The 27,307-nt window shown below is 38.2% G+C and overlaps 4 protein-coding genes and 1 non-coding gene across 6 annotated transcripts; 3 read left to right on the forward strand and 2 right to left on the reverse strand.

Moving 5' to 3' along the window:
• Positions 1-547: 547 nt before the first annotated feature.
• LOC119991325 (5-methyltetrahydropteroyltriglutamate--homocysteine methyltransferase-like) lies at positions 548-5,981 on the reverse strand. Its single transcript, XM_038837675.1, has 12 exons — positions 5,823-5,981; positions 4,599-4,952; positions 4,407-4,494; positions 4,193-4,320; positions 3,678-4,069; positions 3,434-3,597; positions 2,694-2,774; positions 2,429-2,595; positions 2,226-2,331; positions 1,864-2,114; positions 1,572-1,773; positions 548-1,161 (listed from the first exon to the last, which is right to left on the reverse strand). The coding sequence occupies exons 1-12, from the start codon at positions 5,960-5,962 to the stop codon at positions 793-795; spliced, it is 2,442 nt and encodes an 813-aa protein (XP_038693603.1). The 5' UTR covers positions 5,963-5,981; the 3' UTR covers positions 548-792.
• A 2,525-nt stretch (positions 5,982-8,506) lies between these two features.
• LOC119991340 (5-methyltetrahydropteroyltriglutamate--homocysteine methyltransferase 1-like) lies at positions 8,507-14,341 on the reverse strand. 2 transcript variants are annotated; one of them, XM_038837696.1, is made up of 12 exons: positions 14,189-14,341; positions 12,430-12,789; positions 12,254-12,341; positions 11,857-11,984; positions 11,357-11,748; positions 11,109-11,272; positions 10,534-10,614; positions 10,263-10,429; positions 10,066-10,171; positions 9,706-9,956; positions 9,419-9,620; positions 8,507-9,129 (listed from the first exon to the last, which is right to left on the reverse strand). In XM_038837696.1, exons 2-12 carry the CDS (start codon positions 12,783-12,785, stop codon positions 8,761-8,763), a joined length of 2,304 nt encoding a protein of 767 aa, XP_038693624.1. In that variant the 5' UTR covers positions 12,786-12,789; positions 14,189-14,341; the 3' UTR covers positions 8,507-8,760. The 2 variants fall into 2 exon arrangements, with proteins under 2 accessions (XP_038693624.1, XP_038693626.1); XM_038837698.1 differs by lacking the exon at positions 14,189-14,341 and adding an exon at positions 13,905-14,053.
• Positions 14,342-17,849: 3,508 nt separating this feature from the next.
• LOC119991812 (BTB/POZ and MATH domain-containing protein 4) lies at positions 17,850-24,724 on the forward strand. Its single transcript, XM_038838292.1, has 4 exons — positions 17,850-18,458; positions 20,739-21,084; positions 21,166-21,445; positions 24,152-24,724. Exons 1-4 carry the CDS (start codon positions 18,049-18,051, stop codon positions 24,334-24,336), a joined length of 1,221 nt encoding a protein of 406 aa, XP_038694220.1. The 5' UTR covers positions 17,850-18,048; the 3' UTR covers positions 24,337-24,724.
• Positions 23,801-23,962, forward strand: LOC119992353. Its single transcript, XR_005466357.1, has one exon. It is a non-coding gene; the product is annotated as a U1 spliceosomal RNA (small nuclear RNA).
• Positions 24,725-25,478: 754 nt separating the features above from the next.
• On the forward strand, positions 25,479-27,222 carry LOC119990626 (geranylgeranyl diphosphate reductase-like). The gene has a single exon (XM_038836631.1). The coding sequence runs from the start codon at positions 25,611-25,613 to the stop codon at positions 27,012-27,014; it is 1,404 nt and encodes a 467-aa protein (XP_038692559.1). The 5' UTR covers positions 25,479-25,610; the 3' UTR covers positions 27,015-27,222.
• Positions 27,223-27,307: the final 85 nt, after the last annotated feature.

Raw genomic sequence — 27,307 nt, forward strand, 5'->3', positions numbered from 1 at the left:
GATTATAATCTCATGCTTCTCTAGAGTTGCAAATTTGTGTTCTTACTCATCAAATTCAAGTACTGAATTTGCTAAAACCATAAAAACATGTCTCAATAATCGAGAACAAAACTATATAAATTTGTCCTTTGAACATCCAATACGGACCTAACAGGACAAAACGCATTCCTACCCTTAAACCTACTTGTCCATGAAGGCACCGTATCTGAACAAAAGGTCGTTTGTCTAGTTAACCGATTGTGCACTCACCATATTGGGAGGACTGTCTCGATTTCTTTTTACAGATGCAGACTTGGAAAATACTCGTTGAAATGGTTGATCACATCATCAAGTGATACCACAATCATATTCATATCATAGAATGATAAATTCATAATCATATTATAAAACGATCAACGAGCTTGTCATACTCTCCTCTTCCCCTACTGACATTCATTCATTTGGCTATGTAGGGTCCCTCAGGACATAAAACAGACATTTTCTCTACCAAGTAATCAACTGTGTGCACTTCATATCTCGAGTTGGCTTACTCGGAACTCCATCCACAAAAAAAGAAATACACGAAAGTGTAATATGGATTAAGATGATAGTTGAACAGCTTTATAAAAACAAAATTTATATGAAACCCCATCAACTAAATCAACATTAATAATGCATCATCATTACCTCCTAAAACGAAAAGGAAGAAAATCGGAAACAAGGACCCACACTCAACAAAAAAGCAGAATTTATTGGAGCTCAAATAATACTATGTCACAAACGTAAGAAGACAATTGACGACGCTTTCAAAACTCACTTGGTGCTTGCAAGCTGGGTGCGCAGGAGCTTAGCGGCAGCAACCATATTGCTGAGCGCCGGGTTAACTTCAGCATATTTGCGTGTCTTCAAGCCACAATCTGGGTTCACCCACAAGACATTGCTTTCGAGTACTTGGAGCATCTTGTTGATACGGTCAGCAATTTCCTCAGTGGATGGAATCCTAGGTGAGTGGATGTCATATACACCAGGACCAATGCCAGCACCGTACTTCACACCCTCTCGGAAAACGGAGAGAAGCTTTTCATCTGATCGGGAGTTCTCAATGGTGATAACATCAGCATCCATGTCAATAATCGAGTGGATGATGTCATTGAAGTTTGAGTAGCACATATGGGTGTGGATCTGTCCAAGAGGTTCAGAGACAGTTTTGAGTTTCACAACCCATAATCAACAAAACCTTTACAGATCATTATTGGAAATTGACTGTGACACTACAACTAAACATATAAAAAACAATGTTCTAAAACAAAACATGAAGTTGCAAACACCTTCCCCAACAAGAAAATAGAGTAACTATTTGAGTTCTGAGCAATTCCTGATAGCAAATGAATTAATTTCTGAGAGACGCATGCTTGCATAGCAAATGAACTAGTTTCTGAGAAAGGCACGCCTGCCATATCTTATGCTAAAAGTACCAAAAGCAAGAGCGCTGAAGACAGAACATTTATGATTGACGGATAGGGCATTTATGATTGAAAGACAGGCTCAAGATTACCAGTACTCAAAAAGAGTGGAGAGAAGAAACAACATACCTGGGTAGTGTCCTTAACACTGCAGTTAGTAATTCTGAACGAATGAACTGCCCAGTCCAAATAAAACGACTCCTCAGACTTCCTAAGGGGCAGACCTTCTCTTAAGGCAGCCTCATCAATCTGGATAACAGTGACGCCAGCTTTTTCAAGATCCTCAACCTCATCCTTGATGGCCAAAGCAATCTGATAGCAGGTCTCATGCCTAAAAACAAAAGGGTTGTTGTGATTAGCTGTATGACAATTCAGCTAAATAATTGCCAAACTAAAATTTAGTTGGATTGAATTTTCTTACCTAGGCTGGTCATTTCTGACAAAGGACCAGTTCAGAATTGTAACAGGACCAGTAAGCATGCCCTTCATGGGTCGCTTTGTCATGCTCTGAGCCATTGAAGACCAGAAGACAGTCATGGCCTTGGGGCGGCTCACATCACCATATATGATAGGAGGCTTGACACATCGAGACCCATAAGATTGGACCCACCCGTTGGCAGAGAAGGCAAACCCAGATAATTGTTCCCCAAAGTACTCAACCATGTCATTCCTCTGCACTCCAAATTTTGTTTTGTTGGCATTAATGAGACATTCATAACCTTACAGACATAAAGTGCATCCTGGCTGAAGATAAAACAAATTGCATTTAAGATAAAAGCTCACCTCTGGTTCACCATGCACCAAAACATCAATGTCTAGCTCTTCCTGGAGTTTGACAACTTTCTCAATTTCCTCCCTGATGGTCCTGACGTAATCCTCCTCGGATATCCTATAATCATAGCAGCAAAGCCAATTTTCATAGTCAAGAAGAACGATAAAATTCAGAAAGTGGGATGAGTACAAAATGATAATGCTGGCGCACTCACTTCTTAGCCTTGAATTCACGGCGCACTCTTCTTAGGTTCATAGTCTGAGGAAATGATCCAATGGTAGTGGTGGGAAGTATGGGAAGGTTCAACTTCTTCTGCTGTGCACCCAGTCTGGCACTAACATTTGTGGCCCGGCGATGGTCGGACCCCTTCAAAGCGGAAGCCTAAAGACAAGAGAACAATAATTATATTTAAAGACCAAGGTTGTCGATGCAGGCATTTATAGAGAGAATACTCAGATTTTGTGAAAACAAATACTTACAGCCTTTTGAACTGCCTCATTTGTCACCCTCGGGGAGGATTTCCTTGAAGCCTGCGCCTCAGCATTTGAAGAGAAGAATGCCTGAAGAATCAAAATTGAAAAAAGAGAGAGACATTAATTATAGAAATTCTCTTAGAAAGTCTAATTCCTATTATAAAAAAAATCCTTCAATGCTGGAAGCCTGATCAAGTTTTTTTTGTTGGATATAAGGGACATCAATTAATGCCAAAAAAGAGATGATTATCAATGGCCTTTGTTACATCAATGTAAAAGTAATATCTGTAACTAATGGCCTGTGAAAGACACCAGGCTGGCCAGTGCATAGGCCATAGGCTATGTATTTAACCAATGTCACAAGGGGTAAACATACTTAAATCCTCAGATCACTTCCCTCAATTACCACTTTTAACAAGATATGCACCCATGTTAACTTAAAGTTCCAGAAAACACAAAAATCTAGTAAGTTGGTATAAATATACACTAAAAGAGCTGTCAAAATACATAGAATGACATTTGTATACAAAGAATTACTTGCAAATACCAAGATCGACAGAAGGGCTCAAGTTTTCTAAATACAAATTATAAATTAGGAATATTTTAAGAACCCAAATGAAAAAGAGAGGGAAAAAAAAAGAAGCTATCATAATAACAACACATCATACATTCTCCTTTGTACTAGTAATAGTTTCAACAGTCAAGAAATAATACAGCATCAGATAATATAACGAGAAAAAAGGCACCTCATCCCTTTGTCCAGCCAGTGCTTTCGCCAATGCATTTACTTCAACTATTTTCTGTGCTGCAAAGGCAAGCCATGACTTGATTTCATTGTCCAACTTAGTCTCATTCACAAGATCAACAGCAGTATGAAGTAGCGAGCATGATGTAGAGACGACGAGCTTGTCTGAAGAAGTAGCAGATACCACGATTTTAATACAAAAAGGCAAAATAAAAATCACCAAAAGAATGCGTAAAAATGCAAACCTTTTTCAATAATTCCCCCAAGAGCCTGCAGGGCGCTGAGGGAAGATGCGAGATCATTAGCCCAGATATTTCTTCCATCGACCACACCAGCAAACAGGTACTTTCCAGAAGGAAATCCTCCCTTAATCAATTCAAGAGTCTTTGTTCCACGGACCAAGTCAAACCCAAACCCGGTAACACCTTTCAAAGAGGTAAGGGTTTTGAATGCCTCAGCAGGCACGTCAGCAAAATATGTCTCAATCAAAACGTTCAACCCAGATAGAGCTGATTCTAGCTCAGAATAGGCCTCAGTGAATGCATGCAATTGGTGAGGCTCCAAATCCTTGACAAGGGTTGGTTCATCAAATTGTATCCAGGTTGCTCCAGCCGCTTTTAGTTCTGAAACAACTTCCCTGCAAAAAAATTGTTCATTAATGGAAATTTTTCAATAGAAACTCCAAAATATATATATCATTACACATAACCGTTGGCTGTATCACATAAAGACATCTAAAAATGATAAATCAAGTACTTACTTGTAGACAGGTAGAATTTTGCCAATTAGGGAAAGAAGAGAAAAGGATTTCTCCACGCCCTTCGCTGGTTTTGACAACAACAAGTAGGACACAGGACCAACAAGGACTGGGACAGTGTCGATACCTAGCTGCTCCACAGGAATTAAAGAAAATATCAGCAAAACAAGAAAATAAAAAATTAATAGTTAGAATACAGAGTATCCAGCAAACTCACAGATTTAGCCTCCTTGTATTCATCTACAGCCTTGTGAGAGGCATATGAGAACTTGACATCTGGCCCCAATTCAGGGACAATGTAGTGGCTGTCCAAAAACAAATAAATAACAATGATGTCACATTAGAGTAATCACAAACTCTAGCCAAAATCACTGACTTGCATAGATACGGAGAGACTTTCATCACTTACTAGTTGGTGTCAAACCACTTGGTCATTTCCATGGCTGGAACAGAGGCATTACCTCTGGCCATGGAGAAGTAGGTATCAAACCCAATCTCATTGCCGTTCCATCCATATCTAGCAGGAACTGCTCCAAGCATTGCCGTGGTGTCCAAGACCTGATCATAATAGGAGAAGGTGTTGCTAGGAATGTACTTGATTCCAGCTTCACTCATCTGCTTCCAGATGGATGACCTGAGATCTGCTGCCACCTTCTGCAAGTCTTCAGCACTGCTCTTGCCATCCCATAAAGATTCCAAAGCAAACTTTAGTTCTCTCTTTGGCCCCATGCGAGGGTAACCAACAATGTGAGACGCCATTGTTCTGTTCCATTAACCACAAAGCAAAGCATCAATTCCTCATACAAGGTTAGAAAATCAAGCAAGTAAAACTGCATTTGCACAAGAAGCATGATAAGAAATCTTCTCAATGACAAAAATTATTTGCAGCTCAAGATGACAAAGCATACTGTGTAAGAGAAACCCTCCAATCAACAAAAGCAAATCTCCAATTATTACAGGAACTTCTAACGTACAAATAGAAACAAAAATTAGCATATCCAATCGAGAATTCCAATTAGTATTCAATTCTTTTGCTAGATTTTCAGTCTTTAATTTTCACTAGCGGACAAAAGGACAGTAAACAAGTTAAACTATTTGATATTAATAAATGGAGTGAGTGACTATCTTATGCCGACAATAACTTTGAATCAGTTTGGTTATATACAATAAGGATAAGCCAAAACGTTATAGAGAGGAGAGATCCGATAAAACTATAGGTCCAAGCAAACTGATTGTGGATAAAATCACTAGAGACATGAAATGCTCGCAAGAATCCAAAGCAAATCCGAACCACAGTACATACAAAGTGACCGACAACAAAATTATTCTAATTGCGTAGAAAAACTTCCTCAATTCAGATCTGGATCAACAAAAATACGAAAACCACACTTCAATCAAGATTCCAGAAAAGATAATCAAAGCAAACACTAGCCGTAGAATCTCAATTTCTTATCATCAATTACGATTCCTATTTCATTTCGACTCAGATGCAATAAAAACACAAAACATAACTAAAAGGCGACAGCACGACCTCTGAATCAGATCTAAAAAGCTCCCGAATAGCAATCAGCGATCGCACTGAGACTTCAATCAGATTCAACACAGAGACGGAGAGAAAGTAAATGAATATTACCTGAAACTAGCGGGACGAAGAAAGGAGAAGCGGAGCACAGAGAGACGTTGCGTGGAGAAAGAGAGAAAAAGAGAGGCAACTGATTTAGTAAATCCTAGAGAAGTGAACGGCGCGAGTTTGTGTGGGGAGACTCGGCTCATTTATTTTACTTTCCACCACCGCCCACCCACCCACCCCACTCTCTTATTTCTCTTTCTAGATCTGAATCTCACTCAATTTAGTTTTTTTTTTTTTTTTTCCCTGTTTTATGATTTTATCGTTTATTTATTTTTTCAATACAAGTAGGTTTTTTCTTCTGTTTTTTAGCATATATACTATAATACAAATATGTTTCGATTGAATTTTCAAGTGGTGGTGTTAAGCTAATGTTGTGGGAAGTCTTTATCATTAGACCACATTTTTCACCTATTCCAACAACTTTATATTGATTAGTGTCCGTTAATATCAAGCAAATTACATTTTTCCCTTTTTCGCTAGTGTATCAGGCAAGGTTACCCTTTATACTTCCGATATGAACTTAAATTCGGACTGTCAAACCTGTATTGACACATTCATATCCAATATGGGGCTATCAGGGCCACTTATGCATTCATATCTGATATGATCCTAAACTAGAGTTGTTAGGCCCACATTTACAGAAGTTTCTCACCTGACGAAGATATAAGTTGTCAAAAGCCCAACACGTGTTCACAAATATATTGTTTCTAGCACGAATCGAACTCATAACTTTTCAAGTCCATATGATTTAGTCCTAGAGAAATTCGACACTAGGCTATCACCCAAGCAGTGGTGGGCAAGTTACCTGACTAAGCTTACTTAAATGTGTAAGTAAATACATTTTTAAAAGTGATTAGGAAAAGTTTATTAGTAGTTTGAAGAATTTTTACTCAATTTATTCCCACACTTGACACTAACCCATTCAATCTGACCAACCCACTTTCATATGATAATGATTTCAAGGGTCACGTCACTAGAGTTGGTGTGCAATTGTTGTTAGGCCACTCCCATTGCACCAACAATATTGCATTCACCATTCTATTTTACTAAAAAAAAAAATATTAAGTATTTGTTTGTTGAATAATTAGGTTGAGAGGGATGGTAAATAATAGTCTTTTATATGTCACAAATTAATGATAATGATTTTTTTTTTGGCTTTATTTCTCAAAAGTCAATTTATTTTGTTGAATGGGTAGTTGAAGTGAACCTACTGTTTTTGGCATATAAGTTATAATCAAGACAGTAGTTAAGATAATGTCCAATCATAGTGCCATACCGATTTTTTTTTAGTGAATCACATGATCTTCCACATTGATATATGTTTTTTAACAAGGCTTGGAATAATAGTTTATTAATTGTAATCGTTTATTTTAGTGTATGCTTGCACCTAGGTAATTGGACTCTCTTCTTGATTTCAATTTTAAAGTGTTTTGATATATTATTTTAGATAATTATAATATTATTTTATTATGGGGTTGGGACCTCTTGCAAGAGAATATGATATTATTTTACATTTTTTAATAAAGTTAATTATATTAATAAAATAATAAAGGAAAGAGAAAATATATTATTTTAATGTAATAGAGAATATGATAAATAATATGCTGTAGTGTTGATTGGATAGGGAAACTATAAAATAAGGAACAAGGGCATTTTATATATATTTTAAGAAATCTGTTAAAGAGAAACTGGTACGAATGCTCTAATTGAAAAAAATTTCATTGAGACCTCTAGCGAACATTGCAAGGCATGATTCCCTTTTATTCCAATATCAATATTCCATTTATGTTGTAACGTTTGAGATTAACAATTTTGTTGTTGTGTTTCAAAATTACCCTTATAACTTTAATTACCTTTGTTTCGAGGAAAAAAAAAGTTCATCTTAAATAAGGATGAATTTGAAATGACATGATTATTTTGTGTAATTGAATTACATTAAATAATGTCTCTTTAAAATATTAGATTTTTAAATGATGACAAACAAATTGGGAAGGAGTAAAGTAATTGGGAACAGAATAACATTCAAAATCAAATCTGTGTTTGTGTCGGCACTGGGAAAAGTAGGAGTGGACTGTGGAGATAAGATCTACATAAATTTGCGTGCAGGCACAATTATTTAGCTCCTCTTGTTATAATCAATGATGGAGAAATATCAGACATGTTTTAGTATTGCAACTTCATGTGCATGTGACATTTTTTGTGTTTTTTAATGAACAGGCCATGTTGATTTACTAAAACTCATTAGTTATTGGTCTCGACGCTCGAGAGCCTCTGCCACACATAATCACATGGTTCGCTCGTTATTAGGGCTGTCAAAATTAACAATTCAGGTTAAAGTAATTGACCGTCCAAACCATTGGTAGTTATCGTCAAAGATATGTTAGTAAGGACCGATCGAAAACTCGACCAGAACTCTAAAAAAAAAAAAAACAATCAAACCGTCAATAACTGACCGATTAGACGAATGAAACCTCCAATAATCGATCGATTAGACGATTATTTTTATGTGAAAGGCACCCCTACCAGCTACTTGTAAATGAGTGGTCATAAACAGTGTTTTTTGTTCTTTAATAAGGCAAAGTCATGAACAATGGTTGAAACTTGCAATATGTTTTTTGTTCTTTAATAAGGCAGTGATCTTAAAGATCCCGTTTCTCATACCAGGAATACTTTCCAGAGGAGAAACAAAAGAAAAAATAAGTACACAGTATGGATTAAGACGACAGAACAGCTTCATAAAAACAAAATTTATGAGAAGCCCCGTCTAGAAAATCCACATTAATAATACATCGTCTTTACTTCCTAAACGAAACAAAGACAAATGGAAACAAGACTTGCTCTCAACAAAATGCTGAACGTTATTGAAACTTAAACAGGAAAAAAAATAAAAATAAAATCACAAATGTAAGAAAGGTAAGTGATCGAGGAAGCTTTGATGGACTCATTTGGCACTTGAGAACTGGGTGCGCAGGAGCTTTGCAGCGGCAACCATATTGCTAAGTGCCGGGTTAACTTCAGCATACTTGCGGGTCTTCAGGCCACAATCGGGGTTCACCCACAGGATGTTGCTTTCGAGTACTTGAAGCATCTTGTTGATACGGTCAGCAATTTCGTCTGTGGATGGTATCCTAGGTGAGTGGATGTCATACACACCAGGACCAATGCCAGCACCGTACTTCACTCCCTCTCGGAAGACGGAGAGAAGCTTCTCATCTGACCTGGAGTTCTCGATGGTGATAACATCAGCGTCCATGTCAATGATTGAGTGGATGATATCGTTGAAGTTTGAGTAGCACATGTGGGTGTGGATCTGCCCAAGACGTATATAGAAAATTTTGAGTTTCACAGCCAATAATCAACAACAAATTCAACATGCATAATTTGACGATAAATCACCAAAACACAACAAAAAGAATCCACATGTCACCTTTCCTGCAAAGAAAAGGCACTAACTATAATTCTGAACAACTCTTGACAGGCAAATGAATTGGTTTTCTTAGCATGGCATGCTTGCCATAAATTTTGTTAAAAGTATACGAAGGAGCGAGGAACAGACTAAACATTACTAGCACAAAAAAAGATAGGGGGAAATGACATACCTGGGTAGTGTCTTTTACACCACAATTAGTAATTCTGAAGGAATGAACAGCCCAGTCCAAGTAAAAAGCCCCCTCAGACTTCCTAAGGGGCAAACCCTCTCTTAAGGCAGCCTCATCAATCTGGATAACAGTGACACCAGCTTTCTCAAGATCCTCAACCTCATCCTTGATGGCCAAAGCAATTTGATAGCAGGTCTCATGCCTAATAAGGGTTAGTAAAGTTAAAGCCTTATGACGACCCAGCTAATTACTGATGCGAATAACTAAGTTGGATTGATTTTTCTTACCTGGGCTGGTCATTTCTAACGAAGGACCAGTTCAAAATTGTAACAGGACCAGTAAGCATACCCTTCATGGGTCGCTTGGTCATGCTCTGAGCCATTGAAGACCAGAAGACAGTCATGGCCTTAGGGCGGCTCACATCACCATATATGATGGGAGGCTTGACACATCGAGACCCATAAGATTGAACCCACCCGTTGGCAGAGAATGCAAAACCAGATAATTGTTCACCAAAGTACTCAACCATGTCATTCCTCTGCACTCCAAAATTTGTTGGCAAGCAATAATGAGACATTCATAACCTTGCATACACAAAGTGCATCCTGGCTGAAGATAAAACAATTGCATTTAGGGTGAAATCTCACCTCTGGTTCACCATGAACCAAAACATCAATGTCAAGCTCTTCCTGGAGTTTGACAACTTTCTCAATTTCTGCCTTGATGGCCTTGACGTAATCCTCCTCAGATATCCTAAAACATATCCGCAAAACAAATTAAAATAACTAACAAAATAATATAAATCAGAAAGTGAGCAACAACATGAAAATACTGAGACACTCACTTCTTAGCCTTGTATTCACGACGCACTCTTCTTAGGTCCATGGTCTGGGGGAAAGATCCAATGGTAGTGGTGGGAAGAATTGGAAGGTTCAAATACTTCTGCTGTGCATCCAGTCTGGCACTAACATTTGTGGCCCGGCGGTGGTCCGATCCCTTCAAAGCTGCAGCCTATAATCAAGAACAATAATCATATGTAAGACAAAGGCTGTCAAGTGTCAATGCAGGCATTTTTGGAGATACAAGGACAAAGAAATTTTCAAGCACACACTTACAGCTTTTTGAACAGCCTCATTTGTCACCCTTGGGGAAGATTTTCTTGAAGCCTGAGCCTCAGCATTAGCAGAGAAGAATGCCTGAAGATAAAGAGTTGAAAAGAAAGAATTGCATTATTCATAGAGCATCTGAACACATAGAATTACTTGCAAACACATCACGTGTTGTATGGAGGCTTGACCTCCCCCGCCGCCCCACCCCACCTCTCTCTCATTCTCTCGGCCACCCTTCTAAAACATTGTGTTAAAGAAAACATTCACAACTAAAAATATTTCACTCAAAAAAGTGACAAGGAAATATGCTTCTCATGAGGTCCTCTCCAAATCATCTCACATTCATACACTAACTTAATATGTTAAGAAGAGAACAGTTGCATAACCATATTATCAACTTTTGATGGAGAGCTTCACTGGCTCAAGCATCCCCAGACAAAATTATCAATTAAGAAAAAGTTCAAACTATTAAATGGATAATAAAAAAGCAAAAAGTAACACTCTTTCCACTTCATACCATCAATAGTTTGAACTTTCAAACAATAAAAACAGCATCAGATAACAAAATGAGTAATAGATACCTCATCCTTTTGTCCAGCCAATGCTTTTGCCAATGCATTTACTTCAACTATTTTTTGTGCTGCAAAAGCAAGCCATGACTTGATCTCATTGTCCAACTTAGTTTCATTCACAAGATCGACAGCCGTGTGGAGTAGGGAAGATGATGTAGAGACGACAAGCTTGTCTGAAGAGAAGAAACATATACCATGAATTTAGTAAAAACAAGGTAAATTGGTAATCACCAAAGCAATGCAAAAATTATGCACACCTTTTCCAACAATTCCCTCAAGAGTCTGCAGGGTGCTGAGGGAGGAAGCGAGATCATTGGCCCAGATGTTTCTTCCGTCGACAACTCCGGCAAATAGGTATTTTCCAGAAGGAAATCCTCCCTTGATCAATTCAAGAGTCTTTGATCCACGAACCAAGTCAAACCCAAATCCGCTAACGCCCTTCAAAGAGGTAAGGGTTTTGAACGCCTCAGCAGTTACATCAGCAAAATATGTCTCTACTAGAACATTCAATCCTGATAAAGACGATTCGAGCTCAGCATAGGCCCCAGTAAATGCATGTAATTGCTGAGGCTCAAGATCCTTCACAAGGGTTGGTTCATCAAACTGTATCCAGGTTGCTCCAGCTGCTTTCAGTTCTGACACAACCTCCCTGCAAGGAATTAATGCTTAGTAGAGATGAGAGATCCCTTATTTAAAATTCCTCAAAGGCTGGTTATATCCTGGAAGGACTCGTATAAACGAAAAGCTGAGAACTTACTTGTAAATTGGAAGAATTTTGGCAAGTAGGGAAAGAAGAGGAAAAGATTTGTCAACACCCTTTGCTGGTTTTGACAGCAACAAGTAGGACACAGGGCCAACAAGGACAGGGACAGTATCAATACCAAGCTGATCCACAGGAAATTTAGAAAATATCAGCAAATGAGAAAAAAAACCATCAAATAAACAAAGGCATCAAGCTTTTGCAAAACAAACACCATCACCGAATCAAGTAAAGCACTGAAAATTATCATCAATCTAAGATCTTCAATAAAAATGAATTAGTTAATCATGCACAGTTTCTTGAACCCAAATGCTACACGGATTTGAAAATCAAAAAAGTTTTCCTAGATCTGCCAACAACAAAGGAAGGTAGCAAGAGGATCTAGCAAACTTACAGCTTTGGCCTCCTTGTATTCATCAACAGCCTTGTGAGAGGCATATGAGAACTGGACATCTGGCCCCAACTCAGGGACAATGAAGTGGCTGTTCAGAAACAAAAAAGTAATTGTTTTTATTGCAATAGAGCAATCAGAAAGACATGCTTAACCACAGAGGAGATTTTATGACTTACTAGTTGGTGTCAAACCACTTGGTCATTTCCATAGCAGGAACAGAGGCATTACCCCTGGCCATTGAGAAGTAGGTATCAAACCCAATCTCATTGCCGTTCCAGCCATATCTAGCCGGAACTGCTCCAAGCATTGCTGTGGTGTCCAAGACCTGATCATAGTAGGAGAAAGTATTGCTAGGAATGTACTTGATTCCAGCTTCAGTCATCTGCTTCCAGATGGATGACCTGAGATCTGTCGCCACCTTCTGCAAGTCTTCAGCACTGCTCTTGCCATCCCAGAAAGATTCTAAAGCGAACTTGAGCTCTCGCTTGGGCCCCATGCGGGGGTAACCAACAATGTGGGAGTGGGACGTCATTACACTGTTGCATAAACCAAAGCATTATTCCTCATTCACGTTTATAAAATTCAAGAAAAAATAGAAACAACACCCATGCACAAGGCTTGCAGTAGGCAAAGTTAGGGACATGCAAGACGTACGCAGGCCTTACCCCCACATAATATGTGGAGAGACCCAAGAATGAACGTGTCACCTGTAGGTTGCACCCCGCAACCCTACCACTAGACGACACATTCGCTTGTGCTACAACTGTACTAAAGCTATATTTGCAAAGGAATGCTGAGTGCTTACAAACTAATAAAGTCTAAACAAATCAGTAAGAGAAATTTCAATTACCATTTGTCTTTTCCTACATTTTCATTTATTAATTTCGTTGTTCTGTCTAAAAAAAGTGAATAAGTTATTTTTGAAATATCTTAAATTTGACAAGTGCTTCAACTTCGAGTGAATGGTGATATCAATCACAAAGAAGTCAAAACTAGTATAAACTAGAGATCTGAGCACAAACGGGTGGTACTGAATAACTAGCTTCAGTAAATGTGTTCAGAAGGATAAAAACCAATTCATTCCACATAAAGTACAAAAACAGACTTCAGTTCAGATCTGGACCATCATAAACGCGAGATCCACACTTCAACAAATATCAAGAAAATTAAGGCTAGCGCTTGTTCTAGAATCTCAATTACTCATTATCCATAATATTTCGGTCTCAAATAACAATCAAATAAAGCATAACAAAACCAACAACAACATCACGTCTAAATCGGATCTTAAACTGATAAAGTGAGATCTCGAGTTAATCAGATGAAATATATATATATAAAAAGAGGGAGGAAGCACAGGATAAGCAATTCTATGTATGTCACGTAAGAGAAGTGGAACGACTAACACATTGATTCAGTGAACAAGTTAAACCAAACAATACTAGTAAAACAGGAGAATATCTTAAGCCGACACTCAGCTTCAAGTGAATTCTTCCATAGACAATGCGAAGAAGCAGAGATCCAAGCAAACTGGCTGTCTCCGCAGAAGGTTTATTATGAAATAACTATATTCAGTGAATTTTGGCAATAATCCAAACAAATTCATTCGGAAAAGAGTAAATGAAAAGTCTCCAATTGTAGATAAAAGCTTTACCAATTCAGATCTGCATCAAAACAAATCCGAAATCCACAACTCAACACATATTCCAGCAAAGAAAATCAAAGCAAACACAAGCAGAATCTCAGACGCTCATCATCAGCTAGAATTTCTCAATCCCTTCATTTCACAACCACGAACCACATAGGACAGAACACGAACCAACGATGTGAATCAGATCTAAATGCAATGGGATGGAGCAGCAAACACAGATCAATCAGATTGAATGCAGAGTATGAGACGAGGAACTACAAAAGCAATGTTAAAATGTATATTATTACCCCTCGAGAATGGAAGTAGGAGAAGCGAACGAGAGAGATGTTGAGAGGAGAAGGAAAAGCCTTAAGAGAAGTGAACGGCGCGAGTTTGTGTGTGGGGGGACTTGGCTTATTTATGCTACTCTCTCCCACCAGCCACCACCTACTCTCTTGCTTGCCTCTCTCTAGAACTGAATCATGTTCTAGACTTCTAGCCCTCTAATTTTTCTTCTCTTTCTTTTCATTTTTTATTTATTGCATTTGCATTTCTCCAATCGATTTTTTATTTTTTAAATTTACTAATCATTTATATCTCCGTTCGTCCTTTTCATTTTTTATTTATTGCATTTGCATTTCTCAAATCGATTTTTTATTTTTTAAATTTACTAATCATTTATATCTCCGTTCTTCCTTTTCATTTTTTATTTATTGCATTTGCATTTCTCAAATCGATTTTTTATTTTTTAAATTTACTAATCATTTATATCTCCGTTCTTTCTTTTCATTTTTTATTTATTGCATTTGCATTTCTCCAATCGATTTTTTATTTTTTCAATTTACTAATCATTTATATCTCCGTAATCCCAATTGCTCAATTATACTAGCTACTAGAGTTTGACACAAAGTATGGACATGAATTCGTGACTCCAAATATCCAAACTAATGTACATGATAGTTGTTTCGTGGCTCCACATGTCCCTATTGATGTACATGAGTCATGACAATTATTGGTTGTTGGCGGGATAGGGATGCTCCAATTCCGGCTCAAATTTTTTTCCAAAACTATGTTAAATCATGAATTAAAATATATGATTAAGTATTTTGGTGTTCATAATATTAAAATATAATTGATTTTGGGAAAAAAATATAAATGCTAAATTTTAAGCCCTAAACCTTAAATTCTAATCTCTAAACCCCTAATACTAAAAATTAAGTTTTAAACCCTAAACACTAATTTCTAACTCCTACACTCTAATATGTCATCTTCAAAAACAAAAATTATTATTTAACATAATTTTTGGGGAGAATTGTAGCCACTCTCATCCAGTTGTTGACATCTCTATTATTACTGTTACAAATATGCACTTACATGATCGTGCCACGTGGAAATTTGAACAATTTGTTCTGTCCATAATTTTCTTTTTAAGATCTTTTTCCTTAATTTGCAACCACCTTATACGGACGAATACCACTCGGTTGGTGGAGTAATTTGAATGGGCCAAAAGGCCCAAAACTCGTATCAGACATGTATCCTGTTAGCACTTAGCAGGATCAAGAGTTTAGGAATAAAAAAAAAGGTATGGACCCAGAACCCGTGGGTGAGGGTCAAGGCGAGGCCTATCAGGCCAACAATCTGAGCAAGCCCAGTAAGCATATGGCCTAAATCGATCGAATATATATACTTATATAGGTCATTAGGTCCAGCGATTGCCCAAAGTTCAATCCAGGCTATCCCAAACAGACAAGCCCACGATCCGTATTTCGGGCCCATGATTTAGTATCTATAAATACGAGGAACCCTTCCATAAAAAAGGGTTCGGAAATACGAGTTATCAAATCAATACTTTCATTCTCTCTATAATTCATGTTCTCTCGATTCCTCGTTTAAGAGTGTGTTTGGATTGAGGGATTTGGATAAGGGAAGAGAAGAGAAACGAAAAGAAAGGAAGAGAATGAAAAATAATGGAAGGGAAAATATATTTTCCTCTCTTATGTTTACCCAAACATAATAAAAATAAATGAAAAAGAAGTAGTTTAATTTACTAATTTATCTTTAATTTTTTTATGTTTAAGTGTTATGTCCAATGGTAAAATAGGTTTTTAATTTATAAATAACTTAATTAGTAATTTATTCCCTCCAAACGACTCTATTTTTAGAGGAAATAATTTTGACAAAAATTTAATGAAATCTTCCTCCAAGATCCCCTCAAATCTCTCCTCTTAATTTTTTATAAACTATCCAAACAAGAGAATTAGAATGAAGCCATTTTTCCCTTCTCTTCCCTCCCCTCCAAATCTCTCGATTTAAACACACTCTAAGGTTCTAACTTCTTCATTGGATGTTCAATGACAGGCATCACACCGGTATTACCACCAACACGTGTAAAGTCCCACATCGTTTATTGATGTGTGGACAATACCCTTTATAAGGGTTAAACCCACCCCTTAACATCAACAATACCTTCTCATAGGCTTGAGTGAGTTGAGTCTATCCCACTTGCTTACGCATAAGGAGAAACAAAGCCGTGCAGACCCTATATATCCACGGGAACCATACAACCCAAAGTGGATAATATTGTTGATGTGGATTTACAATATAGTATCGGAGTAATTCGGTCCGGTTGGACATGACCTTTACTCCACTTGTTGGGTCTAGCATAACCCAGCGCACAAGTGTGTGGGGGTGTAAAGTCTCGTTTATTGATGCGTGGACAATGCCCTTTATGAGGGCTAAGCCCACCCCTTAACATCAACAAGTCATTTTCCTAGGCTTGAGTGAATTGGGTTTAACTCACTTGTTTGGGCCCAAGGAGAAACAAAGTCATGCGGGCTCGAAGTATTCACGGGAACCGGACAACCCAAAGTGTACAATATTGTTTATGTGTCAACAATGTTTTGGTGTATCACCCCACCAATCTAATGGATTTGCCCACATATTTGAGGGTTTTGCCTTCAAATCTGGAGGTTTTTGGTAGCGATGACGTTTGTCTTATGGTAACTCTGATCAAGGTTGTAAAAGATGTGTCTCAAGGCTACATAGGCATAAACTTACAGAAACATGTGGCACATGCTTCGTCCTTTGGCGAGGTTCTAAGGTAATCCCTCATTGTGCAATGACTGCTCTGGGGCCCTTCCATACCTCTCAAAAAGAGTTTTATCTCTTTATTAATCCATTTGCAACATATGTTATTGCTTTGGGTATTTTCTTTATTTTTGATCTAGGAGTCCGTTTTTCTTGTTATGCTTCTATAGAACTCTCTTCGTCTATGATTATGTAATTTGTGTTTTGCTGGTTTAATACAAGTTTCTATTATTCTCATAAAAAATGACGATACATTAATATTTTACAATACATGACTTTGATCAATATACCCATTGCATACGTAGAGAGCCAAAAAGACATATATCATTCTTAGTTTCTAACCAAAGTTTTTTGTATTGTTTAATCATATCTAAGTATTTCAGTGAAAGGTAAGCTGTTAATATGGTGTGTTGGGATAAGGTATTTGGATTGATTTAACTTTTTTCATTGATTTTAACATAAATAAATATATTCATAAAGTTTTAAAAAAATATTTAAAATGATATATGTCCATAATTTTCTCATCCATAAATTTACATAATCCAGGTGACAAGCCAGATAGGCATGCCACATATATTAAAAAAAAACAAATTTTATCAAAAAGTTACATAGACATGTCACATATATTTATCTAAGTGTATGATTGTTTATTTTATGCATGCATAGCGCTTTAGAATAAATATGGGTTTGAATATTAAACCAATAGTTTTTTTAGAAAATTTAGGAATTTTAAAACTAAAAATTTAGTTTAGTTTAGAGAAGGTTACCGCGAAAAGATATTTCGAGAAATTTCCTTTAACTGTAATAAAAATACATCTTAAAAGGGAACGGCACGTCACGTGGTGGTATTTTTTCTAACGTTCGTCTTTATTTTAATTTAGACCATTTATTAGTCGAAAAGTTAAGAACACCTGATTTATCTCATTTTTTCTATGCACATTACAATCTCACGCGCCGACGTAAACCCTAATCTGAATTTGATTCAGCGATTGCAATCAAGATTTCTTTCCAAAATCAACCAATTCGCGTTATATCTGCTTAGTACATGAATTTGTTGCTGGGGATTGCGAAATCCTGAACAATGAGCAGCAGCAACACCGCCAATAACATGAGGCCGGAGGCGAGCGCGCTGGTGTCGCCGTACAGCTCACGGTCGGTAACGGAGACAGTGAACGGTTCGCACAAGTTTGTGATCCAGGGGTACAGTCTTGCTAAGGGGATGGGCGTTGGGAAGCACATTGCAAGCGATAATTTCACGGTGGGCGGGTACCAGTGGGCGATCTACTTCTATCCCGACGGCAAGAATCCAGAGGACAACTCCGCCTATGTATCAGTTTTCATTGCTCTCGCCAGTGAGGGCACCGACGTCCGGGCGCTGTTTGAATTGACGCTCCTCGACCAAAGCGGCAAAGGAAAGCACAAGGTTCACAGCCACTTTGATCGGTCGCTCGAAAGCGGCCCTTACACCCTAAAGTATCGTGGCAGCATGTGGTACGTGATTTCTTTGTTTTTCTTTTGCGAATTTATCCCTTTGACAGTGTCCCCTGGTGATTTCTTGAGTTGATTTTTTTTCATCTAAAAAGAACAAAAAAATTATATGCTAATCGTTTATGTAATTCTATTTCTGTCAACATAGATATGTGGATTGCTGTTGATTTCTTGAGCTGGCATACTTGGATGTGGAATTGTGATCCTAATTTAATTCCTTAAATGCGAATAGTTTCCGTGCCTGCGTGGCAACAGTGCTGTTAATTTACTGGGAACTTATTGAGTTGCAATATTGTGCATATAACGATAAATTTGAAATTAGGGCATAGTTGTTTAAGATTTACTATAACAGATGCCATTCATACATTCATACGATTCTTATTGGCAAAGACAGATTTTGTGGTAATACACCTATTATATAACAATCTATCAAAAGCTTACAGTACCGACATTTTTATCCCACAATGCAATGAAAATTGGTGTTATGCAGACGATACTGTTTAATAGTCCATGGGATTCTAATCACAAACAAAATCCAGTTAGAATGCCCAACCATTAGATTGCTTCTCTCAATTCTTGACGCCGATGCTTTTCAAAAACAATATACAACAATCCAGTCCCCTCATTAAACATCAATGAGGATATATTATTACAGGTACTTATAATTCTTTAAAGCAGGACCTTTCGTACAAAAAAAAACTTTGCATACATGATATGATATGGAAAAATTTAAGAACTATGACGAGGGGTGATTTTAGGCCTCATTTGTAATAACAACTGACAGTGGTCCATGAAAATTCAATGAACATACAGTGTGTTTCTGTCGAATGTGTTGATAGAATCAGTAAAAATACCAGATTCACATGCTCCATAGTTGGCTGATGTTGCAAGACTAGGAAGAGAAATCATCCTTCATAGCATGGGGTTCTCTCTGTTGATGTTCGAGCATTTTAAACTTGCAGATTTTGTATGAAATATTGTTCGGAACTTATTGTTATCGTAGTCTACCGGGTATCTGTTTTTTCTTTCCTCTTCGCGATGTGTATTGTGCTTGTAAACTTTTCAATCTTAGGTTAACCATATATTAGTTTATTAGAGCTCCTCAGGCTTAGCACTCACCTCTTTAGTTAGGGGTGGCATGGTATTCCAAGGACAAAAGTTTTGACCGTTGCGCACAATAGTGTGATAGGCGCAAATTAGCAACCAGGGGCTCCATGGCCGCTTCGCTGCTCTGGTATTTGCTGTTGAAGAGAGGGATTTTCCCTAAATTTCAATTTCTATTTTTTCACCAATTTCATTCGAAAAAAGAAAAACAGTATTTAGTTGATCTTCTGTCCTATTTTGCTCTTCCAAATTCTGTGCTACTTTTTTGGGTAGTGTTTCTTTATATCCATATGGGTTCAGTAACTTCAGTTGTTGCAAACGAATTTTCCATAACAATTTTTTAGTTAATGCATTCTCATATACCATACTTGAGCTCTAAATTCGCGCTGGCTTTGGTTACTATTTATTGCTGTTCAATTTCCATTTTTGACTGAGCTCTAGAATATGTTCCCTTGGTCATGCTCGAAGCGGGGTACCTTTAGTGGCTATCTCAAAAGTTGAAGGATCCTAGAGGCTAGAAGTGGAAGTAGATTGAATTCTAAAATTTAGGAGTTATCTCACCACAAATTTTATTTGCTTTAGATTGGTGATGGCTGGTGATAACACCCAGCATCAATGAACGAGCACAATATGATTGGATATACTTGAAAAACTGATCCCATGCATTGTGGTGTTAATGTTGTGGCAACAACCACCCAGCAGCTGTATGTTGCCGCCTATTTTTTTTCTTCCCATTGTTATAAAATTCTTGTTGCATGCTTTCTACTGTGGATGCATATACCTTTGATTCTCTGATATGGGGTATGATTATAAGTAGAGATCATATGACATTAACTTGGGGGCGTTATCTTGACTTTCCCATGTCCTGCTATTTGCTGACAAGTTTAGATGTATTCTATTGGAGTGGAAGTTTCCGTACTTTTTGGGTTTCCTCTCATGGATTTATGTGTTGGAGGTTAAGTTTTAACCGCCAACAACCCCTCAATTGAGGTGGTTAAGGCATATACTTGACTTGGTGATACCCAATTTCGAACCCCCCATCCCGCTTACCTACCAAAAAAAAAGGGTTAAGTTTTAACCCGAGTTGCTCAAAAAATTTAACAATCTGAATATCTACTGGCATCTATCTTGTGAACTTGAATTTCAAGAAATTTATTTAGTTTGTTTATGCTTTCATAGGGGGTACAAGCGTTTTTTCCGTCGTGCTTTTCTTGAAACCTCAGACTATTTGAAAGATGATTGCTTGAAGATCAATTGTACCGTTGGAGTTGTGGTTTCAGCAATAGACTGTTCAAGATTACGCAGAATTCAGGTTCCGGAGTCTGATATAGGTGCGCATTTTGGTATGCTACTTGAAAATAACGAAGGGTCAGATGTTACTTTTGATGTGGCTGGGGAAAAATTTCATGCTCATAAGCTGGTGTTGGCTGCTCGGTCTCCTGTATTACGGTCTGAATTTTTGGAGAAATTGGAGGAAAATAAGGAGGAGATTGTCATTACTGACCTAGAACCAAAGGTTTTTAAGGTAACATAAAGTTGATTCTTCTGTTTGCTTTTGTTTCCTTTCATATCTTAATTACCCGCTTTCTTTTGTTATGACTGACAGGCCATGCTATACTTCATATACCGAGATAATCTAACAGAAGATGTGGATGCAGTGACATCTACCTCAACTTCTGTATCTTCGCTATCAGACTCTTTAACAGCAAAGTTGCTAGCAGCAGCAGATAGGTATGACTTGGAGAGGCTCAGATTGGTGTGTGAGTCTCATCTCTGCAAGGATATATCTGTCAACTCTGTTGCCAAAATTTTGGCCTTGGCAAACCAGTATCATGCTAAGGAACTAAAAGCTGTTTGCTTAAGATTTGCGGCTGAAAATCTTGCGGGTAAGTCTTGAAGTTTTCACTTTGTCCTTTTCCTCACTGGAGTTTTTTGGATAAACAAAGGTGTTCCCTGTTTACTTGTGCGTGTTGCACTTTGGACTTGAACATATACAGTTTGGTATTGCCTTTGTGCAAATGTTTTTATTATATTTATTATCCATGGCCAAGATAGTCATCATCATCATCAAAATGTTTATCGCAAACTATTTGGGGGCGGCTACATGAATTCATATGATATATTAGTGTGAATCCGTCACAAGACTTTTCCTTCGCTCGTCAGGCAATGTTGCACGCCCAAGGTCATAGAGAGAATTTTATGCTCAGCGTTCTTTACGTGCTTGTTGAGTATTAAAGACTAACAACAATCAAGTACACATCAAATATTCATTGACTTAGTTCATTTATTCTCGTTTATGTGAAAATGTTTGTTTTGCTAACTTACTGTTTTTGCCTTCATTACGTGTTTCAGTTGGTTATTAAGTGGAGTTTTGCGGGAGACTTTAAATCATATCCGAACAAGCATAATTCATTCACGTAGTTGGAGTGAAGTATTATGCAATTGCACCGAAGACAAGTAATGCAATGCATTTATGTGATGAAACGGTTAGGACATATTAGGTATTACAAAACTAAATAATGATATACGTTCTATCCACTAAATGAGGCCCTTGATTATTTCATTTTATTTTGCTCTGTGTGGTACTGGTAATAAAGCAAGTATCATATAGTTGAGGAAGAAGGGGTAGGGGATGTTAGATATTATGTGCATGTATTTTCCTAATGTCTTCAGAGGTGCCAGATAAACCTAGTTTTCTTGCTTGCTGTTGAGGAGGAGTAAAACATCTAGTTTTTGATATGTACTTCATGTGTAAAGATATTGTGCTTTGCGTTTGTAATGCAATGCATTATGGCATGAAACTGTTAGGACATTATATATCATAAAGCTAAATAAAGAAATAAAGTCTACCAACTCTATGAGGCCCTTGAATATTTCATTTTATTTTGCTCTGTGGTACTGGTAATAAAGCAAAATCATATAGTTGAGGAAGAAGGGGTAGGGAATGTTAGATATTATGTGCATGTATTTTCCTAATGTCTTCAGAGGTGCTAGATAAACCTAGTTTTCTTGCTTGCTGTTGAGAAGGCGTAAACAGCTAGTTTTTGATATGTACTTCATGTGTAAAGATATTGTGCTTTGTGTTTGTTTTGCGCATGGCAACGATGTTCATCGAACACTCCCATGATCAGCCCATGCCACTCACATGTTTTGAGCAACCTATGCTATGTGGACTCAATGGGGGTGACCAATGTAGATAACATCTAAGAATTAAGTTACTAAGCATGAAAAACGTGTCAAGAAAAGTGGATACCCATATATACTTCTCATCTGCCTTCAAATGGTCCAACAAGACATCATAGGGGATGATGATTGTCAACCGTAGGATGCTCAAATGATTTTCCCCCGCCATGTAGCGTGTAGCAATTTTTCTTTGGTCTTTAGTTTGAAGTGGTCATCTAACACCTACCACCTTAAGGGTAAAAAGAAAGAAAAAGAATCAAGTGAAACAAGATTTTCTGGAAAGAAATACTTGAATTGTTCAGGCTCTAATAGTATTTGAGATGGCAAAAGTGTTGGCACTTTACTACTTTTTTCTCACATGCAAGTTATCCTCGTAATTTCAGTAGTTGATTGCTTTTGTTTGCTGGAGACATGCTGGCGTATTGAGGTTTTTTTATAATAATCGCAGAGGTGCACTTGTGGTGTTCCCCCTAAATTATTGGGAGGTTTAGATTCTGGAAGAAGTTGTTTTGTAGGGTTCCAAGATGGCTGTCTGGTTTAGTTTTTGCTGAAACTTGTAGTATTTTTAAAATAAAAAGTTGTCAAAGATAAAAGGTGCAAGGGGCGCTATCCTGTGCAGTAGGTGAGAACTAACGATAGCTATGGAGATTTAAACTGATGTCTCTTATGATTCATGAATAGTCGGCCCCAAATTGTTTGGGTGAAGGATTTGATGATGATATGACCTTGAGTATCGGATATTCATTACCAATGGAGTCGCCCCGTCTCAAAATCAAAGGGTCAAAGAGGTGGTTTTTCTCATAATTTCTCGTGTTTTTCTCCCCAAATGTTCCAGCAAACAAGTTGTCCTCATTCCTTTTGCAGCACAAGCTGTAATAGTCCTTCACTCATAATTTACCTCCTCTCTAGTTCCTTTTTTGTGAGCTATAGTATCCTCCAAATATGCCGATGAGTTGTTCTTGCATGTGCTATTTGAAAAAAGTTGTTAAACACCTTGAATTTCTGATCCATAGTTTCCATAGAGAGAAAATCTTTCTTGGGTGAAGTCGAAGCTGTTTTGATTCATGAGGTTCTCCCATGAGGGGTGGTCATGAAGGCCCTGGCCTAGGTCAGTGACTTCCATTGCACTTTAGAGGGTTGTTGTCCTAAGGTCTCCCCAACATGGGAGAGCCTATGTCATAATTTGTGGAAGTGGAGGCCTGCGTTCGCGCTGCCCTATGAAAGAAAAATATGCTTTTGCTTCTGAAGCTGGTAATGTACATGACTATTTAGTTTGCTTGAAGGGCACAAAGAAATTGAAGATTTTGTCGGCAGAGTCTAAGATTCTCATATTTTGCTTGTGATGTTGTGAAACTTCTTGTGGGTTCATATATGTTCATCTGTTTCTTGATTGGGGCACTTTTTTTCAGCGGTTATGCGGTCAGACGGATTTGAATACCTTAGAGAGAATTGCCCATCACTGCAGTCTGAGCTCCTGAAGACCGTGGCCGGCTGTGAGGAGGATTGCAGCAGCAGCGGTGGGAAATCAAGGAGTGTCTGGGCACAACTTTCTGATGGTGGTGATAGTGGCAGGAATGTTAGGCAAAGAACCTGATGTGTGTGAGAATTGCTGTCTTTGTAAATGAAGGCCGATTTCAACAATGTTGTATGCAAAAATCTGTTGTAAAATGTTGAGGACTAACGATGTTTTTTAATGGAAGATACCGGCATACAGAGTGAAATGGTGATGCTGTTAACTTGTTGCTTTTTCACTTAGCTGACGCTATGCTTGGTTTCTTTGGTCACTAATTGTGCTATAGCCTATATCGATGGACTCTTGTTGTACTGCAGCATTGCTGACTACTCTTTCTTCTCCGGAGGACTGGGTTAAAGACAAATCTTTTGCTCTTTTGCCTCAGTTTTTTCTCTTAAGGTATCATTGTAGTGCTAATGACTAGTCTTTTAAGGCACATGAATGAGTAGATCATCCCTTTTGGAGTGTATGAAGTAGGATTGGCTAGTGCAGAGCAATCCTTTGATCCCTTTCAGAGTTTTTTGATTTGGTATGGTGACATATATAATTGATGCGTTTGCTTCATCACAGCGAGATCATTACAGTTTATTTTCGTTATCTTAAGCCTTTAATTTGTGATGCAAGATGCTTAAGATTGTGGAATAATTTCAGTAATCTCAATACTGCTACTATTTCCCTTGCATACTCATGCTGTCATGCATGCTCACCATTTCCATGTTTTGTCTGAAATAGATTTTAGAGCCTTTATGGTGCATTTTTTGCCGTCCCATGCATCAATGCCGTTTGTTTTTGTTAGTGACATCGTCAATCCTGCAGTGCATTGTATTTTGTAAAATATATTTTGTTTGTATTATTTTTAATTTATAAGTATAATTTATTAGGTAAAAGTTGTAATGTATTTAATTTAATATTTAAATAATAATTTAATAAGTATAAATATTAATTTATAAGTATATTTATTAATTTATAAGAATAATTGTGTAAATATAATATGAATATAAAGTATTTATTGTAAAGGACCCACACAAGAAAAGGGCAAACATAAATCTGCAGCTTTTAATGTGGGACCCATCCTTTTTGGCCTGGGTCCCACAGAAAGCTATGAAACTCTCAGAGCTTGAAGCGAGCGTCAATGGAGATAATTAATTAATTATTTCTCTTGTTTCCAAACAATTACCAGACAAAAAGCATCTCCACCACCATAGTCATAGTTGCTCATGAAAAGTGCCTTGAAAAAGCCATAAACTACCTCTAACCTAAACCCATCCTATTAAAATACTCACAGGCACAGCTCACTTTCCCAACATTTGTCTACAGACCCTGTAATTAAACCCATTAACACATTCATCCCAAAAATGGCCACTCAGTACCAGCCTCTCCGCATCTGCTTCTCTCCTCTTCCAGCCAAAAGCAAGCACAACCATAAAATCCGACCATTCCTTGTCAGATCGTCCTCCAACAACTCTATTTCGGGCCGCAAGCTACAAGCTGCCGTTATTGGTGCTGGTCCGGCCGGATCCTCAGCCGCCGAGGCTCTGGCTTCCGGTGGCGTTGAGACATTCCTATTCGAGCGCAACCATCCTTCCACCGCGAAGCCCTGCGGTGGTGCCATCCCTCTCTGCATGCTCGACGAGTTCTCCATTCCTCTTCACCTTATCGATCGTCATGTCACTCGCATGAAAATTATATCCCCGTCGAATCTCGCCGTCGACTTCGGCTCCAAAACGCTCAAGCCTCACGAGTTTATCCCCATGCTCCGCCGCGAGGTACTCGATTCCTTCCTCCGCTCCCGCGCCGAATCGAAGGGTGCACAGCTCATCAGCGGACTCGTCACAAAGCTCGACGTTCCGACCTCCGGTAACTCTCCCTACGTAATACACTACACGACAAACTCGTCTCTCCGCTCCCTAGCCGTTGATGTAATCGTCGGCGCAGATGGCGCCAATAGCCGAGTCGCCAATACCATCAAAGCAGGTAATTACAGTTGTGCCATCGCATTTCAAGAGAGAATCCAACTGCCGGACGATAAAATGGAGTACTATCAAAATCTGGCGGAGATGTATATCGGTGATGACGTGTCACCCGATTTCTACGCCTGGGTTTTTCCAAAATGTGACCACGTGGCAGTGGGGACAGGCACGGTGTGTGCCAAGCGGCATATCAAATCGTACCAAAGAGGGATTAGGGAGAGAGCTAAGCACAAGATCAACGGTGGGAAGGTGATCAAAGTGGAGGCCCACCCAATACCGGAGCATCCCCGGCCGGTTAGAGTTCGAGGACGGGTGGCCCTTGTAGGGGACGCCGCCGGCTACGTTACAAAGTGTTCCGGCGAAGGAATATATTTCGCGGCGAAATCAGGGAGAATGTGTGGGGAAGCAATAATAAGAGCATCGGAGGGAGGAGAGGTGATGATCAAGGAAGAAGATTTGAAGAGGGAGTATCTGAGAGAGTGGGATAACAAGTATTTTGACACATTTAGGGTTTTGAATTTGTTGGAGAAGGTGTTCTATGGGAGTAATGCAGCTAGGGAGGCTTTAGTGGAGATGTGTGGGGATGATTATGTGCAGAGAATGACATTTGATAGCTATTTGTATAAGAAGTTAGCTAGAGGAGATGGGTTGAAGGATGTGAAGATGGTGTTTGATACTATCGGGAGTCTATTGAGGTGTAAGATTATGGGAGATGAAGGTTTAAGATTGGGATTGACTAGTGTTTTGGGAAGACCATCTTCAAGTAAGAAATTATCAATTTTGGATTAAGCTTCTTCTCCAACATTGATCACTTGGGCTAATCATTAGAAGACATGTATTATGCTAGTTGCCAAAAGTGTTAGTGTTTGTATTTTTCAAATTCTATTTATCTATCTCAGAGGGTGATATGAATGTTCTATTATGCTCAATCAACACACTTGAAGGATTATACGATCTATCGAGTGTGGAAATAGGTCAATATCTCTATTGGGAAATAGGAGGTTTCCAAATCCATTACATGTTGAGTTGTAATCGCTATCTTAGTAGGTTCAGAATTGTACCTGTTCAGAATTCACAAACTA

This window comes from Tripterygium wilfordii, chromosome 22, assembly GCF_013401445.1.
Source record: "Tripterygium wilfordii isolate XIE 37 chromosome 22, ASM1340144v1, whole genome shotgun sequence".
NCBI lineage: Eukaryota > Viridiplantae > Streptophyta > Magnoliopsida > Celastrales > Celastraceae > Tripterygium > Tripterygium wilfordii.